This window comes from Rhipicephalus sanguineus, chromosome 10 (assembly GCF_013339695.2).
Source record: "Rhipicephalus sanguineus isolate Rsan-2018 chromosome 10, BIME_Rsan_1.4, whole genome shotgun sequence".
NCBI lineage: Eukaryota > Metazoa > Arthropoda > Arachnida > Ixodida > Ixodidae > Rhipicephalus > Rhipicephalus sanguineus.
The window spans coordinates 18,130,008-18,148,892 of record NC_051185.1 but is presented as its reverse complement, the minus strand read 5'-3'; the positions used below and the strand labels follow the sequence as shown (position 1 = coordinate 18,148,892).

Here is an 18,885-nt window from a genome sequence, read left to right as displayed (position 1 = left end):
CAGAGGCTGAAATTGTGCGCGCGGTGACAGGGGTGGTGAATGACGACAGTGAATGTGTCGACGACAGCCCGGAGTTGGCGAACCCGATGTTCCGACGTCCGCGCAAGCGCTGGATGCGGCAGACCTGCTGCACCGCTTCTTCGGCGCTCACGATGACGGCGAGGACGGACTCGACATAGCGGCAGCGGCCGAAAAAGCCATCATCCGTCTGAGGAAGACACGGCAGAAGTCTATTAAGGACTATTTTTCTGCTAAGTGAGCCGCCAGCTGGTGTGCCGAGTTTTGCGTGAATAAAGTAGCAGTTCTTTGCTGTTCTTTCTTTTTTTTTTTGCTTTTGCTAGTTTTTCTCCGTGCGACGGCCGTTTTTCGTTTGCGTGGCGGGCTGCTGTGGTATGTGGTGGTCAGTACATCCTCTCTTGCGTGCTAATTGTCGGTAGAAATGGATATTGGCTATAACGAACTAATGGTTATAACGAAGTAATTACGACTCCCCCTTCAACTTCGTTATAACGAGGTTTTACTGTATTAGCTTTTGCGACACACATTATGATCGGCCGTCTATAAATGTGGGAAATGAGTGCAATTTGATGCCAAAGTTCTGGAGGCTCAATTTGAAGCGAGTGGAAATGTTTGAATAAACCATAGCTTATCTTAGAGCAGTTAATTGCAATTGCAACATAATTATCTAATTACTGTAGAATTTAGTCATGCCACATGTCTTCGTAAAAAGAATTTCATTAACCACTCTAATTACATTCAGTAGTTAACTACTGACGGCAAGCATTCCCAAAAAATATTAAAAAATATTTCAAAATTCCTGCCAAAATGTCTCACGTCGAGCTTCTCATTAAACACGGTACTGCGTTCACCGAAGTGATTATGTGTAGCACGATATATCACCCCGAAGTAATATACAAGAACTTTAGATAACAAGAATGTTTACTTTACCATTAGCTCGGTATTCGTTGTCTCTTGGTTGCCGCTAGTGCACAGAAACGGCAAAAAGTTGCGTGTACAAATGTACCAGGTTGACCACATCTAAAATGACCACCTTATTAGTATTCAGGCCTGTAAAACTAGAACGTTTATTCTACTTCACGAGGGAAATGTCCGTTATATGGTGTCTAATCATGTTGCCGATAAAGACAACAATAATTTTCTAAATAATGTATTAAACATCAGCTTCTATAAGGTCTTGAATGCTAATGAGGTGTTAACCTTACATATGGATGACTCTGTATACGCCGTGTCGCAAAAGGTTTGTAAATAACCCATTCACCCTACCAAAGGTGCCACCCCCAATTTCCCGATAAGGCAAGGACACCTGAATTAAAGTTTCTCGGTCATGTGTCATACCATGCGTATTGTCCTTGCCTAGTGCATTTCTGCTGCTCTGTGTGGCCTGTGTTGATCACTTCTACTTTTTTCTCTCCTTTTTTTTGTTCAGGCATTCTGTAAATGTCTTCCAACCACCTGTAGAGTCCACCAAGCGCACGCTGGAAGCAGCCACGGCTGCCTGTGCCAACGAGGTGGCTGACGTTAACCAGGAGGTTGAGATTCATGTGAGTGCTCGCCTTAATTTTCTGTCCTTTGTACATCCAAAAACGTGTTGTTAGGGACGTGAATATATTAGCACAGGTGTGTGCACAGGAGGAGCAGGTGTGGTGCCCCCCTCCCCCCCACCTACTCATCTAAGGGGGGTGCCAATTTGCCCCATACCTTTACTTAGTCAGGCCTGTCCTATCTTTGTTAAAGGGACACTAAAGAGAAACAGTGAATCGGTTTATATCGATAAATTGTGCTCTGAGAACTCTAATGTCGTTAATTTTGCCATCGTAGGTTTATTAATAGAGGAGAAAATCAAGTTCAAGGTTTCATTTTTAAATTTTGCACCGAAGACTCCCCGCGTGACGTCACGAATTTCAAAGTGTATTTATCGTATTTTGGTGCCATCGACTCAACAAAGTTACCCCAAACTTGGTATTTTAAGTCTATGGCCCCCTCAAAGGACAATGTACTTCATTTTTACCGATTAGGAACTACGTAGTCCCTAGTAGGCGCCATCAAAACGTGTGACGTCACGGCAAGTGGTGCGAAAACTTCAAGGTGGCGTCGCCACCCACATTTTGTTTTAGTGCGTTTTCTCGCTTACTAAGCGTCTTCTCGCTGCAAGCATAGTGTTTTTGGTATCGTGAAAGAGTACTTTATTAATATGAGAAAAATTGTTTTGCTCTTTAGTGTCCCTTTAAAAGTGTAGGGTTATGGCCACGCAGGTTCTTCACAGTAATGGCAGCCGATGATCAGTGGCGTTGCATTCCAAGAACTGTTTACTTCACACCTTCACCCACGGTACGCCGGGGTCCAAAGGCAGGCTATTGTCAGTAGCACGTGATCCCTTCATTTTAATTTTTGCATCTGTTGCAAAGCTTATTTTCTTTCAGACTCTATCAATTGCAGGTGGAGAGGGGTTTGAAACTTGGCTCCCTTTAAATGGAAAACCCGGTGAACACCTTTGAGTTTTGGTGAAAATTTGCGGAGAGCCAGCGATGGTCTGCAGCACATTATACACTAATAGTTTTGTGCATAAATAGCCCAAGCCCTGATTGCGCATGCACCGAATGTCACGACGAGATTTGTGGGTTATGCTTGCACGCTGCCTTTTGGATCTAGTGTTGCAGGCTTTGCATGGCTAGTTTTATAGCATCGCAATTTCGCAGTCGCCGACTTTAGCTACAAACTCTGTCTTGTTACTTGGTCTTTGTTGTGGCGGCAAAAAAATAATGGTAAAAAGCGCGCCTTGGATGTAGGCGTGGGTTGTGCATGGCAGCTGTGTTGTGAAGCAAGTGGTGAGTTGAAGGCTGCTGCTTGAGCACTGGTTTTATGCGAAACAAGCACACGATTTGTGGATTTGTGCGGTCAATGAAAGTTTGTTGATGCTGTAGGCCTTCGTTTTCTTGATGCTCTCGATAATTCGACATCCTGTTATTTCGGACACTTTTTTTTTCAGTCTCATGAAATCCGAGTTTTTTAGCTTTTACTGTAGTTTACTTGTGACTTGCGATAAGAAGCTAAGTAGAATCTGAATTATTCGAATCTCGCGGGGTAACGCAAAATTTTCGTATGAGCCAAAATTCGTATCACCGAAAGACGTAAAACCAGCGTGCCAAATTAGTATGCTAATGTATGCCTACTGTGCAACAAAAGAAAACTGGCTCGCATTGTCATTTATCGTTCCTCAGGGGCGCAGCAACGTCATAGACTGCTCTGAACGACTGTGAGTATTTAGATGTCAGTGATCTTACTCGTTCACAATGAAACGCCATGTGCACATACGTGTAATTAAGAGAGAAAATGCGCTCTGCCCCGTATCAGCTCATTGCCCCTTCCCAATCTTGGTACGCATTCCCGCATTACACCAGTGTACTGTGGTGAAACCAAACATGGCACAGTTCCTCACACCTGCGTGTGATTTCAGTTACTTCCGCAGCCGTGCCGGCAGCGTACATTCGTATGAAACGTTGCAGGATGAAAATTGGTTCACAAGAACTGCACTCCACCACATTGTAGGGTAACGGGTCTCTGCTGGGACCGCAGAAAAATTTGTATCATCCTGAAATTCGATCGTATCATCGAGGTTCTACTGTACTAGCTCTTTTCTGTTTGATACTTGGAGGGATCTTGGGGGGTATTTTGGCATTTGCAAATGCGCAGAGATAGATTAGTTGTGTTACCAGAGCTGTTCTGTGAGTAGCCGTTAACTTGAACCACCCAGGCCGACTCTGTGAGCCAGGGTGCCGGAGACAGCAGTGGAGCCATGTTCACCGTCACCAGCGTGAGCTCTGAGAACACGGACTGTAAGACGGACTTCATCCTCGAAGATGAAGGTGAGCATCGCAAGGAAGCGAGTGAGTGGTCTGACTGAATGTGTGTACGCTTTTTCTTTTTTCCTGTTGTCCGATTAGGGAATGAGCCTCTGGACTTCAGTGGAGTGATTCGTTTGGCGATGGACTGGAAGAACGACCAGCGTCAAGGGAACTACGTGCTCGTCGAGTCCAAAGAAGTGGTAAGCGATCAACTGGGAGACCTGGGGCTCAAAAACCATCTGTGGATGATGTCACTTCCATCCTGCTTCTATTGCAAGTCTGTCATTCTTGTCAGTTGTAGAATGCATCAGCAAGTGATGTCCTTTAGATTTTACAGTGTTCATTCTAGCCTTTGCCTTTTTGCAGGAGTATGCAATGTCCGACGACGACCGCAACATGTCGATTTATGGTGAGCTTGCATTCTTTTTCCTACGTTATCTCTCTTGTTGTTTTAATTTAATTTAAGACAAGGGAACCTGTGTTCTGTTAGTGCGAGTCTCAGTTGCATGTTAGTGTTATGAGTGCTAGCTATAGCTATATAACAAAATTCATGAACAAAATTCTGCATGAATTGCAGAATGCAGGGATAGCATGGTAACTGGATAGCAAAATAGTAGAGCTGTGCGAATAGCAAAATTTTGGGTGCGAAGCGAATTCGAATAATAAAGATTGAGTGCAAATCGAATCGAATAATTTCGAATAATTTTCGAATATTTCTCAAACATTTTTCGAATAATTCGAAGTGAAATTACAGAAAAAGTTGCAGAGAATCCCTAAGTAATTCTTGTGAGATAGCAACATGAACGTGTTTCTTTTCGCTAGGTTGATGAAGCGCTGGTGGGGTCATATTTCATAGTTGTCTTTCTTATCAAGAGTGAGGCAATGTAGAGGCCGAATTGTATTTATGTACATGATTTGGTGCAACCAAAGTGCTGCCGACAACACTTTACACGTGATAGGCAGAGATGCCGTTTCCTCAGCCTCTCCTCCTCTTTCAACTGCTGTGGAAGGCCAACTGATGTGGTGGACAAGGGTGTGCTCCCAAGTCTGGAGTTCCAAATCTGCCTCGGAGACGTCGATATATAAGAACATTTGAAATTTTGGATGCTAAAAAGCTTCGGCGTCCGATTTTTCGGACTTCCTGCCCAAATTTCAGGTCCAAAACAGCATTAAATGAGCCCCCAACTGTGCCACATCTTTCATCTCCATATTGGAACCAGCGTTTTCTTTAGTTAATACATTTGCGACCGTAGCGGAGCTTGAAAGGCAGCTTTGCCTCAATACGGGGGTGTGGTGAGGTGAAGCATATTGAAAATTTAGGGACCACTTCCAAACGGACGTTGACTGTCTCTTGGCCAAGTTCGACCGTAACGGACCTTGAAAGGCAGCTTTGCCGCAATACGGGGGTGTGAGGAGGTGAAGCATATTAAAAATCTAGGGACCACTTTCAATCAGACGTTGACTGTCTCTTGCCTAAGTTCGACCGTAACAGAGCTTGAAAGGCAGCTTTGCCGCAATACGGGGGTGTGATGAGGTGAAGCATATTGAAAATCTAGGGACCATTTCCAATTGGACTTTGTCTCTTCGCTAAGTTCGACCGTAACGGAGCTTGAAAGGCAGCTTTGCCGCAATACGAGAATGTAATGAGGTGAAGCATATTGAAAATCTGAAGGGGTCGCTTTCAACCGGACGTTGACTGCATTTGTTTTTGGTAGGTTTGAATAGTTCGAATAGTAAAATTTCAGTGCGAATCGAATCGAATAGCAAACACTATTCGAAAAATATTCGAAATTTCGAATATTCGCACACCCCTAAAAAATAGCCCGGCCCTCTCTTGTATGTATGTATGTGTGTTTGTACGTGAATGTATGTACGTATGTGCATACATACATACGTGTACATGTATGTACAGTTGTCAGCAAGCTTAACTCGAACGCTCCGCAGCTTGGCCTGGACTGGTTTGACTGATGCCAGCTGCGAACCGCTGAGTGCTGTTGCCGAGATAATACCTCGGTATGCTTGGATAGTATGTCGGCATGAATTGGTAACATTTCGACAACAGAACCCAAAGCTATGTGGTGCAGGCGTCAATCAAACCGTTTCAGGACACGCTGCAGAGCGTTAGAGTTAAGCTTGCTGACGACTGCACATACAGTTCATGTGGGCTGCACCCCACCTCCCCTCCCCCTCGAGACTTGTTGGGCCCTCCCTTGGACAAAGGGAGACTTTTAAGCACTCGTCATGGATGATGAGATAACGTGGGAGAGGCCTTTGCCCTGCAGTGGGCGTAGTCAAGATGATGATGATGATGGATGACGAGTGACGCCTGCTGCCGTGTTCGCATCCTTGCAGAGGAGGACGGCATCACGCTGGACCAGTGCCTGCGGCTGTTCACGGAGCCCGAGGTGTTGGACCCGCAGGAGGCCTGGTACTGCCCGGGCTGCCGCGAGCACCGCCAGGCCACCAAGGAGTTCTCGCTGTGGCGGCTGCCCGTCGTGCTCGTCATCCAGCTCAAGCGCTTCTCCTTCACCCGCTCCATCTTCCGCGACAAGATCGACAAGATGGTCGACTTCCCCGTCTAGTGAGTGCGCCTGTTCGAGACCCGGTGTCGACGGTGGGCACAAAATAATATGAAAAACAGCTTTAAAGGGGCACTAATGAGAAAAATGATTTTTCTGTTACGAGTAAATTAGTCTTCCACAATTCCAAAATCACCACACTTGCCGCGAGAAGACGCTTGGTAAGCAAGAAAATGCTCAGAAAGAAGATACTGGTGGTGACATCATCTTGAAATCCCCACACTAAATACGGTGACATCATAGATATTGGTGGCATTTACAAGGTCTTACATAGTTCCTAATCAGTTGAAATGAAGTACATTGCTCTCTGAGGGGGTCATTGATAGTTCAGTCATTATCGAACTATCGATGGTAAAAGGAACCATCGATAGCTCTATCGATAACTAGTTTTTTTCGTAAACTTTCATAAATTTTTATTTTCACAAGAATGGAGGATGGCCAGAATGAAAAGTGGTAATTGTTACTTGATGAAGATTCGGGCCCTCTGTACAAGGCGCAATCAGCAAGGAGACAAATTATACATGCATGTGCATACAGCACATTCAGTATCATGGGGTAGTCAAACTATACTAGTGTGAGCACTACAGACAACGAAAAGAAGAAAAAACTAGAAATATAACTCGGACACTACTATATAATACTACCATGAGCATTACAAATACCAGACATGCAGCTCGAAACGTAACAGAAAATTCATAAAACTATATGTTATAACAGTTATTGTTACGTAGTAGTGCGACGTCATTTTAAATAATTGTAACGTCATTGTTACGTCATTATAACCATTTAGAGTATTACCTGTCTCAGAATTATTCAGAAGCCAGCACATTCAGACATTTGAGTGGCGTGAAGTGTTTCGTGTTTTCTCGCACCGCTAACCTCGCCTCTTCTTCTTTTCTTTTTTTCTTTTTCTGTCTTGTCAGTGGCCTTGACATGAGCCCTTACTACTGCGGCCCTGGGAACAGCGACGGACACCCTCCCATATACGACCTTTTTGCCGTCACCAACCACCACGGCGGCATGCTGGGCGGCCACTACACCGCATTCGCGCGCTGCATCGACCCCATCGACACACGCCTGAGCGAGATCGGTGAGAGTAGCGTTCCATTCTTCGTTGTGGTACGTTTAGAAAAACTAGCATTCATTTGAGTGACAGCCTAGGCACATTCGTATTGTCAGGTGGGAGTGATGGTGAACAACGCAGCAGTCCAACTGGTAAAAATTGGAACTCTTCGTTGGGCAAGCTTGTGCTCAGCAAATCAAAGAACTATCATATCATGTGATTAAATTGTAGCTACGCATTTCCGTATTCTAAAGAGCGCAGTATCAGAATTCCCAGTCACTGTCACGTATGGGAGAGTCACATGACTTGAGCAGAAACATCATGCATGATGTCATACCATCACTAGAATTTGAATCAAAGGGAAAGGTTCTGCCTGGCGTTGCATAAGTATCGCTATTTTGCCAGTGTCAGTGGTTGGCCCGTGTCACTGGAGGACCAGTAACTTACGCCGTGCCGCTTCGTGGTTCTATTCGGCCGGTATCACTGTACTGTCAGAACTAGAGTTAACAGTGATGTGCCGCTCTACCAATGACAACATACCTGACGTTTCTGCTTAGGTCACATGACTCTCCCACATGTGACAGCGAAGCGGAAGTTTTGCTATCTGTAGAACATGGTATCACACAGTGGCGAGCGCAGTCATCGTTAGTCGCAGATCCGCTGTGCGAGTAAACCATGTCAGCTTTTACACGTGCACCACCGCACATTCCTGGTTACTCTCTGGTGCACACATAAGCACTAGAATGTTCGTGTGCACGGCTTTTTGCGTTGAGCAAGCAATCTGATTAAGATTGTCGACAACATTTGAGAATGTTCCGATACGTTCACGCGCCACTTGTGCCTAGCCATACTCAAACCTCTATATAACAAACATGGATATAACGAATTATTGGTTATAGCGAAGTAAATGAAAGATACTCTTGTCATAAATACAGTGTTACGAATGCACGTTTATAACGAATTTTCGGATGTAACGAAGTTATTTTCGTGTCAAATGCGACTTTGTTATAATGAGGTTATAGTGTATAACGCATGAAACAGTTTGTCTGTGAAACTCTGTTAGGTTGAAAAAAAATAACGAGTACCTGTGGCACTATTTCATAAAATGCACATTAAAAAGACATGAAGTAGACACAGGCATAACAAGTGCACATACAACATCACCCAAGGGTGATGTTGTATGTCTTTTTCTTTTTGTCTGTGTCCAGTGTGCACTTTTTTGTCGTTCTTGGGGCAAAGCAACCTTCAGATCTATCGGCTCTGATATAGGTTGCACCTCATAGAAGTAATGTCGTTTTGGCTTGTCTTGTCTTTATTTTTTACTTTAAATGATTGTCCAAGCACATTAAACTTTAGGAAAGATATAGCTAAACATCTGAGGGAGCCTGAATATCTTCCAGTAATCAATACAATTGAACCCATATTTGTCGTAGGTTCATAGTGTTCAGTATTTTTTTACACTGTATTAGCAGTGAGGCAATTTCATTTATTTGGCTATATGAAACATTTCTTTCTATCGGTGCTCGTTGTATCAGCGTTTGACCACACTTGCGAACCTGTTTTGGTCACGGCACCCAGGGGACTCGTGCAACATGTTGACACTATACACCGGTACACAGTCAATGTTTACGGTGCTTGGCTGCTGTCTGGAAGGTCGTGGGTTCGATCCCAGCAGTGCCAGTTGCATTTTGATGGAGGGAAATGCTAGAGGCCCGTGTACTGTGCGATGTCGGTGTATGGAAGAACAACAGATACAGTTGACGTCCGATTTCCCAGACGCCCGAAATTCCGGACATGCCTGATTCTCCGGACTCGTCTGTGGCACCGTCAAGTTCCCCATAGAGTCAATGTATTAAAAAGTCCGAAATTCCGGACGCTTATAGCCTTCGCCATCCGATTTCCCGGACTTTTTGCTGCTAACCGCCGACCCAAAGTCACCACCGACGACGCCATTTTGGTTGTTTTCATATCCTCGAACCCGCCATACTCGCATCGCAGGTGTGGCCAGCCGCACCGCGCCGTGGCTGCCGTAACCTCGAAACCGCATGTGTCAGTCCGTTGCCAGCCGTAGCTTAGCCAAGCCAAACCTCACTGTGTTCGTTCACGTGTTGTTTTGCCAGCTCTGCGGTCGTGTCTGCGGTTCATCGTTTGCTGCTGCGCGCTATCTTCAGTGATCACGTTTCCCGACCTTCAGCATCCACCGAGTTCCTAGCTGTTTCGTGCTGCGCTTTTCGGATAACCTTTGGATAACTTTCGGATAACCTTTGAGGGCTTCGCCGACGCTGACAAAGACCTCGAGCTATGTGCGGAGTTGACCGATGACGAAAGCATTCGTCAAGTTACGGAGGATTCCGACGACTCCGACACCGAGAACGAAGAGCCAGCTCCTACACAGCCAACGAGCTCGGAGTTGACGCAAGCACTGATGACACTGTCATCGGTGTACAGTGGCAACATGACGTTGCCTGAAATTGACGCAGACATGATCGCGGGCAAGCGGAACGCTGTGCAAAAGAAAATAAGCAACTTCTTTGCACCCAAGTGCTGACCTATGAGGTAGCGCCGGCCACGTCGTATCTTTTTTTTTTAAACGGCTCTTTTCAGAGCCACCTAAACGATGCATTGGCTGAATTGCAATGGGAATCTTGTACTTCGGCCGTGACCCTCTCCGTCAGCGAAAAATACCTACCAAAAGGGTGCGTTTTCACGTGCATTCGTTTTTCCGGACTGCCCGATTTTCCGGTCGTTTTCGCGGTCCCTTGAGGGTCCGGGAAGTTGGACGTCGACTGTACTTGAAATTACCAGAGCCCTCCACTACGACATGCCTCATAATCGTATTGTTGTTTTGGCTTTTAAAACCACAGATATTATCACTATTATTATCCCGGATTTTTCTAAGAGTTTATGAATTTGGGCTCGTTTCTACAACGTCACTAACATTTCGTCCGGTTTCGGGGAAAGAGAATTGTGCTCACAAACGAGTTCGCTCGCGAAGACACCACTCTTCTCCTCATCTTTTTCACAGGCTGGAGGCTATTCGACGACAGCCGTGTCGTCGACGTGTCGGATCCTCGCGTGGTGACGGCATCAGCGTACATGCTGTTCTACCGGCGCCGGGGCGTCCCATTTGACCTGCCCACCAAGATGCCCCGCCCCTTGCCCTCTGCCTCACGGCTCGTGCCCGTCCAGTCGCAAAAGCTCGTTAAGGACCAGGAGAACTTGCTGGGTCAGGAGTTGGCCTGCCTCAACGACAGCAACAACAACAGGCGTGTCTGCGAGTCGTCCGACGACTCGACGATGGACGACGATGACGACGACATGAACAGTCCCGACTGACGGACGCGGCTCGGAACTTTAGTGACCGCCGCGCTCTGGGTGGTTTTGAAATTGTTACTTTTTCTTCTTTGCATGGCCTGGTTTTATTTATGTTTTTTTCCCCAAGCAGCTGCCCTCTCTCTACGTGCCTATTTTTTGCTGCTGGAAACGTACAAAAGGCCGTGGCAAGCCTCGGCAGTGCCGTAAGCTCGGCACGGTGGAAGTTGTCTACAACTGTCCACAACCGGCACTCTGAGGCATCAAAATCTGTGAATTGGGGGGTATATTTGGAATTCTCCTCGCCAGCTTTCCCGAGCAGAACATGGTGTCATGAAGATGAAGGATCGTTGCCTCGTGAAAGAGGTTTGAGGATGTTGCTGGCACAATCATGTTGGCAGTGTAGCACAGTGCCCATATGTCGCAGTAAATATGATATTTGACCTTAATTTGTGTCGGAAAATCGTTGTTGTCTCGTGAAATTCAGTGATGAGGTACGCAAAATGTCCTCATACTTGCCAAGTCGACGTCTAAATTTTTGCCAACAATTTGACAAAATACAAGAAACAAGGATACTGGTCAAACCACATCAGGAATGCGGGAGAGTGCTAAATCTTGCCTGTGACTTTGTCGATAAAATCAATGCAAGCAAGAATCCTTTTTTTCCTGCACCCCAAACTCAAGGCAGCATGATGCCACAACTGCGGGAAAGACTGCTTGTAGAATTTTAAATATTCTTCCTACTATAGGCTGTTCAAATTGCTGCCTTTTATTTTTCTTGCTAAGCATTTCTAATTAGGTGACGCGCTGCATGCATGCACTTCCTCCATTTATGCAACTGTCTCATCGCTTTCCACAAAAGTCTGGGTAAACCAGAACAGGTCAGGCTCTCGTTAATTTATTTATATTAATTAAGCGCAAATAATCGCAGATGACGTCGTGCTTCTGAGTGATCTCGCCTGATCGTACGGCTTCTGAGATTTAAAAAAAACGCACAGTTCGGAAATACCACATCTTTTTCGTGGCTGACGTAACAGTGCTGTGCCGTTCGTCCTTGAATGCAGAAAACAGTCGCAGATTTAACAAAAGCCACTGCATTGATACAGTTTTTCAGCTCAGAAATTTTTCAAAAAAAATTATCGCTGTACCACAAGCAACCCTTCATTTCGCACAAAAGCAGCTCTTGCTGTTATGCACCTGAGGCATCTATTAATTTATCATTTTATGTAAGGATTGAAGTAGTGGTCATGGCTTGCTATAATGAGTGCCATCAAGAAACTCATTAAAAAATGTATACTCATTTGGTCTGATGATATCTGGCATTGCTCATTGAAAGGCTTGGGTTAGCAGCTTACAAAAGATAGCTTTGCATCACAGCAAAGAAAAAAAAATCAATCTCGATATCGTCTAATTATCTTTTGCGCTAAGAAGAGTAGTAATGAAGTGATAATGCATGTTTAGTATCTCTTTTTTTTAAGAGTCAGTGTTTGGTTTACTTGTTTCAGTATTGATGAGGGAAATGAGTCTTCCTTAGCCAGAAAAATACTTGGTACTACTTTGTCTGCCAGCTCTGTGTATTTTTCTCTAAACACTCGGTAGTATCGCTGTTGTAGTGACATCATCTTTAATAGCGTGTAAATGCTCCCCTTCGTGCAAGTTTATTTTTATGCACCCTTTTTTTTGTTTTTTTTAGAGCAGAGGAGCATCTCCCAGATTGACATATTCTCTGAAATCAGTATATATGATAGCTCCCGGCAATGTTGGTCGCTTTTCGACGGAGGCAAAATGCTAGAGGCCCGTGTACTGTGCAACTTCAGCGTACGTTTAAAACACCCTGGTGGTTGAAAATTACCCAAAGCCCTCCACTACGGTGATTTTCACAGCACGAGTCTTTTTGGGACGTTAAACCGCGTAAACAAAACACTAAACAGTATATTGATAGCACTGGCACTGTATTCTCGTCTGAACACATCTGGTGTTACGATTACATATAGTACAAAAATAATGAAGCTCTCATGGATCTGATTGTTTATTAATTGCAAACTGCATCATTTTTTTCTTTCATTATTCCTTCTGGTGCATACAGTCAAATCATCATGTAACAAATACTGATAAATAGAAGTATTTCATACAGTGTTACAAATATATACGTTATAACAGATTTTTGGATATTACAATGCTTTTCATCTCAGATGAGACTTTTTTATAATGATGTTTTGACTGTACACAGTAACAAAGCTATTGGTGGTTCTTTTTGTTATGCTATGAGCATTCCTGTTCAGGCCTAAAATTTCAGCACCCTAGTGTTTTAAAGCTCAGATTTTAGGTGCCCGTACCTGCGTTGAGCGTTGGTGTGCCTCGTCCATCGTAACCGGGAGAACAAACGCAGCAAAAGATGAGCGCGGAAATGATGGTGAACGGGTTAGGACGAAATCAGATTTTTGCACGAGATTATGAGCGTGGAGAGGATGGTGAAAAGATGACAAGGACAGCAGAGTGCCGCGCGAGACTACTAGACGGCGCCAGAGTAGTGCGACGTCTTGGAGCTCTGTTGGTGACGGCTGCTGTGAATCGTGCCCATGCGCCGGCGCTCGTGATTTCTAAATTAGTAAGGCAGTCATGCCGAACTTCACTCTATTTGCAATGTGCCGCGCGAGGCAGATTGTCTGCACCCGCAAAGATATCACGTATTGAAAACATAGGGAGCTGTGCTCAAATTTCGCATTATGGAGTGTGGTAATCATGGGCGAATTTTATTACGTTTCATTTCACGGGTTCTCTCGTTCAAGAGCATTAGCCAAGTATTATGTGCAAATCAAAATTTGTAGTCGGCGCGTACACGCTTATTGCACATAAAGGGATTGACGCTGAATTCATACCTTGCTGTGTTGAAAGCCCTCAGGCACACTGAAACCATATGGTGGGGGTGGCGAACAGGGTTTCAGTTTTAGAGAATGGCTGCTTGGCCACTTGTGATGGGAGTTGCATTGTTTATAAAACGCACAGGCGATTATTGGCCATGTGTGTTGAGTGATACCGATTTCTTCAGGCATGCTTCTCAGTTTGCAATGAAGGCTTGTGTTGCCAGATGAATTCAAAGCCAACTCGTTGTACTCTGTCTTAGATATTGCTGCCAATGTGCATTGTGAATGGTATCGATTTATTGAGGCATGCTTTTCAGTCGTGTGTGAATTTTATATTTATTCTGTTCTAGAGCAGAAGTGTTAATGGTTAAGGGAGTACTGACACAAAATTTTGAAGGCGAGAACTCATGTGGCCAGCTATGTTTACACGAAACCCACTCTGGTTCCCGCCTCACTCGGCACTCTCCGAAACCGAAACTGCGACTAAGCGCTATAAAACCGTCTTCAAATAATTAACTGTCGCTCGCTTGAGCAAACGATCTTTCCGGCAGTGGTAAGTGGGTCGTTAGCTACTTATTGCAACAGAAAAAAACAAGATGCAATATTTTTGTGTCAGTGCTCCTTTAAGATATAAATTCTAAGACTCTTGGTTGCCCACGCATGTTTCTCTGATAGTTATCTTTGTTGAGGCTTAGTTATGCTAGTTCTAGCAGTCTTTGAGACGAGAAATCGTAAGCTGTCATGCTGCGCTTAATATGCCAAAGCGTTGTATTGACAAGGCCCTCTAAATGCATTCTCTTCTACAATTTTATGTCCTAAGTGCTTGTAATCACTGAAATGAAATGACATAAAACACTGCCTCGTTCTCGACCTCTAGTGTACAACAGGCAGGAAGGTTACTGACATTAGACTTCTAAAGTCTTGACTTGTCATACGAGTTTCGCTATGTTTGTTTTACAGCTAGGCAATGCATCTTATGCAAAGTCTTTTCCGATGAAATGTGTTTAGTTTAAATTTGTGTTTGAGTGCACGCCCGATTTCTTTGATAACTTGCAGCAGGCTGGTTGCAGTGTTTGACATGCCTTAGTTTTTGGTGGTGTTGTTAAGTTGAGGTGTTCTGCAAACCACACGTAAAAGCTGGCAGTTATAGCAAACAGACCTCTCTATACGGGAGGCATTTTTGGCACAAAAATACCTTTAATAAGCGATCATATTTATTATAAGTATTTGCGCCTTCGCACATAAAAGGCATCCACCGGTTTTAGTTTTACTTCACTGAATATGGTAATTTGTTGCATGCAACAGCATTTGTTGTATTAACTTTATCTAGTATTCAGGCCTAAAAGAAGACATGTAATGAGGCTACAAGCTCTGTTCTTGCTGTGGCAGTTTTCGTAGTGATGTATTCGAAAGTTTATTTCTTCTCAGTGTTCTCCTGGGCTTCTCTGACGAAAATGCCTTTTAAGCTTTGCGAAACAAATTACAAATGCCACCACGCTGTTTAAGGGTTTATTATTGCTGATGTGCAGAATACTGTCACGTAGTTACTTTCAATGGGGTGTCAATCAAACGAAGAAGCCTTGAAAGCCTGAAAGTACACAGGATTTAAAAGGCTTTAGAGATTATTTTTTAGCGGCCACATTGGAATGAGGAATGAAGAGTTTGCGTGCATGTGTATTTGTGCCAACAAGTTTTTTCTGGCTTTGATCACAATCGCATGCATTCTTCAGGTACGCAAATGCACCATCCTCTCAAAACGCTAATTGAGCAACAACACAGCAAGGCTAGTGAAGCCATTCTGAAAAGCGAGCATTAAGCAACGTTTCAGTAGTAGCAGAGGCATCAGGCATCACATTTTTTTTATTGATTTCAGCTCTGTTTAATATTTAATAAGGTGTCGCATGAAGCAATTTCAATCGCAGTTGAGGCCGGCTGGGATCGGCGTTTATCGGCTGATTTGTGCAAAATGCGAAACGGAGCCAATCACAATCAACCTCGATCATAATTGGAGCTCTGTTGCGATTGGAAGTGCCCATACGACATGCACATGCTTCCCTAGGCTGTAATATCATTTTTTAGTCTGTCCGGTATTGCAAAGGCGTAGCTTAATACCGGATAGCTTGTGCCATAGCTGCCGCCATGTCAAGTGGCGCCAACTGTGGAGGATAATGAACACAATCTATGTCCTCCGAGATTCCGGAAACACCTATCACCACTCTCTAAGCCTACAGCATTGATTATTTGAGTATGGCTCTCGAAAACAGTGCCTAATCGACACAAATACTTTGCTTTCGAAGCTTAAGGACATGAATCTAAAGCAAATAAAATCATCAGTTTGGAGCTAATGAGCTGCAGAGTGCACGATGACCACTTGATGGATTCGAGGTGGACGGCAACTGCTTTCGACAGTGCAGCCATGTTTTTCGGGCGAGCATGTGCAGTTCAAACTCGGCATTCCAGTATACGCAGAGCCTTTTGCGTATACTAGTAGCGGAATACCGGACAGACTAAAACACTCTAATGTTGGGATATTGATTTTTTTCGCTGCTTGCCACCTAACCTACCCTAGTGAAAATGCTTTGGTAGTAATGCACTTGTTTGTTGCCAATAGTGAGTTGTACTTCCATTTCACCTTTGTGTGATGGCTTCGCCATCGATGTATTGTTTTCTCTCTGTTTTTCCTATGTTCATTTTTGGACAACAGTGTTGTCTTTTTACAACAACAGTGTTGCTTCTTTGCCTTGTTAGCGTGGACTAGCATTCGAGCTGTGAGCGTCATTGAGTGCGCAGGCCTGCCTTGTACCAAAGCTGTATATATTTTTACCCCCGTGGTGAAACCTGTTGTTTTGTCAATAAAATGCGGTGTGCGAACATTGGACTGGATTGTGTGCAGTGAAGCATTTGCTGAAACAAAACTGTTTACTGTGTAGACTCATGTAAGCAAGAACGTAGCCAGAAATATATTTCGGGGGGCGGGGGGGGGGAATCAACCACCTTTTATGTGTGCTGGTGCGTGCGTTTGTATATGTGTGTACATATACATATGCAAAATTGAAAAATTTCGGGGGGAGGGGTTGAACACTACCCCCTGGTTATGCCAGTGCATTTAAGTGAAGCACTTATTATTTCCAGTTTGGACATAGTATACAACCTTTCAGCCCTGAGCATGCACTTATTTTCTCTGTTGGAGACATGCATTGATTGTTTATGTTCGATTATATTATTCTGACCCCCCCCCTTGAAATATTTTAATTTTGCATGTGTATATATACACGCACACATACAAACATACCATATTTACTCGATTGTAACGCGACTACGATTGTAACGCGAGGGGTGACTTTTCATTGCGTCCAGGGAGAAAAAAAGAGTAGTTTTGGTGTCAATTGTAATGCGAGGGTCGACTTTAGGTAGCAAACATCTGGAAAAAAAACTTGCATTACATTTGAGTAAATGAGATACATAATGTATAGTTGAACGAAGCCCTGCCCCCCGAAAGAAATTTCTGGCTATGCTACTGTTCTGGAGGCAGAGCAAAACAATCACGTTAGGTGCAGAAGGCTTTTGAGGGAGGGTGAACAGAACCGGTTAAGAAGACAGTTTTAGCCTTCGAGTCGCCCTAGGCCAATGCTCATAAGAAATCCTGCGACTTTTTTACGTGTCTTGGTTTAGTTAGGGTGGCTAGCCAGCCTGGTTTAGGCCTGGTAACTCTCCATTATCTCTCATGGCGCTCTTTGGCCAAACCCGGTCCTTGCGCCACTAAAGTCCACGTATCGTCATCATCATGCATGGTTTAGCGAGGACGAGACTTTTTGTGCTCTCGAACAGCGGGATCCCGTCGACAAGCCTGTGGTGTTGAGTTGCAGCATGTCTCACTCTCACGCACGTTGTTGCTGCTTGCGGACACTCATGTGAGCGCACTTTTTCTTCAGTGCAACTAGGGTTTCGCTGAAGCTCTTTGGTCGCCGTTGCGACGACACGCGCGTGGAACGAAGCACGTGATCAACACGCTGATACGCTGGAGAAACGTCGGCGCGAACTGATGATGATGATGTGGTGCCGTACCCTTTGTAACGGGTCACCGCGGAAAAGGAGGAGGAGGAAAACTGACAGGGTCCCTTATGCATCCCTCCCAGTGGACTCGAAGGCGAAAGCCATATTCCTCTTTTTCTTCTGTATCTATATATTGAAGCTCCCGCACCCGCCTCCGAAAGCTTTCTGCAGCTAACGTGGTTTTGCAATGCCTCCAGGATCGGAGGCATTGCAATGGCCAAGCAATGATGTCACGCGATGACGACGTGACGGCACTGTGACGTCGGATGACGTCACAAATTTTTGTTATCTGTGACGTTATGATGACGTCGTATGGTGATGCCATCACGTGATGATTTTTTGTATCGCTCGTGTTGACGCCGCGACGTGGGACACCGGTCAATTTTTGCGTTTGATGGGCCATCTAAGGCTTTCGCCTTAAAGCTTTATTGATACGAAATGGGCGGACTGGTCTGCTCGAGTTGCGGACCCCTGGGTCCCAATCTAGTCACCCGTCCAGCCTGCCTCCCCCATTCTTTGCGCCATCTCGCGGGCAGTGTGTGAGCGATTTTCTGTTGGGCTGACGCAGCTGCTCAGCATGCATGCTCAGGGCTGAAAGGTTGTATACTATGTCCAAGCTGACGTGACCTTAGCTGAGCCTGAATGTCAGATTGTCGGAACGAGCTGTTTTCCGGGTTTTTTACATGGAGGAATAGAGTTATATCGTTCTAAAAATATGTTCCTAGATAGGACTCATTTTCACGCTTTCCTTCGAAACTATACGTATCACATTCACTACAGTCTGGCACAGGGCGTAGCCCGGGGCGGGCACACCGGGCCCGTGCACCCCTCCCCCCGAAATTTTTTTCTGCCATTGTACACAGAGCACAACGTGACACTCGGCCACACTTACCTGCTGGACCCCACGTCGGAAGGCGTGCCCCCCCCCCCCCCCCCCTCAACCCGAAAAAAATTTCTGCCTACGCCACTGCATATGCAGTGGCATTTCCACCTCACAGGTGCATGCACACAAGCCTGCGCGTGTTCTAGACTGACGTCATAAGCCGGACTATACAATGAGACAGATCATACAGAGGCAGGGGCGCCGCTAAAGGAAATCTTACGGTGATACAGGGCAGACGGGGGTGGCGAAAGGATTTACGTTAAGATTT

The 18,885-nt window shown here is 45.0% G+C and overlaps 1 protein-coding gene across 2 annotated transcripts in view; it reads left to right on the top strand.

Moving 5' to 3' along the window:
- LOC119407162 (ubiquitin carboxyl-terminal hydrolase 19) overlaps window positions 1-16,559 on the top strand; it is a 51,652-nt gene extending 35,093 nt beyond the window's left edge. For both annotated transcript variants that reach the window (XM_037674028.2, XM_037674027.2), the window contains exons 19-25: window positions 1,448-1,562; window positions 3,773-3,884; window positions 3,963-4,063; window positions 4,230-4,272; window positions 6,216-6,444; window positions 7,366-7,532; window positions 10,531-16,559. In XM_037674028.2, coding sequence (XP_037529956.1) covers window positions 1,448-1,562; window positions 3,773-3,884; window positions 3,963-4,063; window positions 4,230-4,272; window positions 6,216-6,444; window positions 7,366-7,532; window positions 10,531-10,841 — 1,078 coding nt within the window. In that variant the 3' untranslated portion in view covers window positions 10,842-16,559. The remainder of the gene's footprint in view (window positions 1-1,447; window positions 1,563-3,772; window positions 3,885-3,962; window positions 4,064-4,229; window positions 4,273-6,215; window positions 6,445-7,365; window positions 7,533-10,530) is intronic.
- Window positions 16,560-18,885: the final 2,326 nt, after the last annotated feature.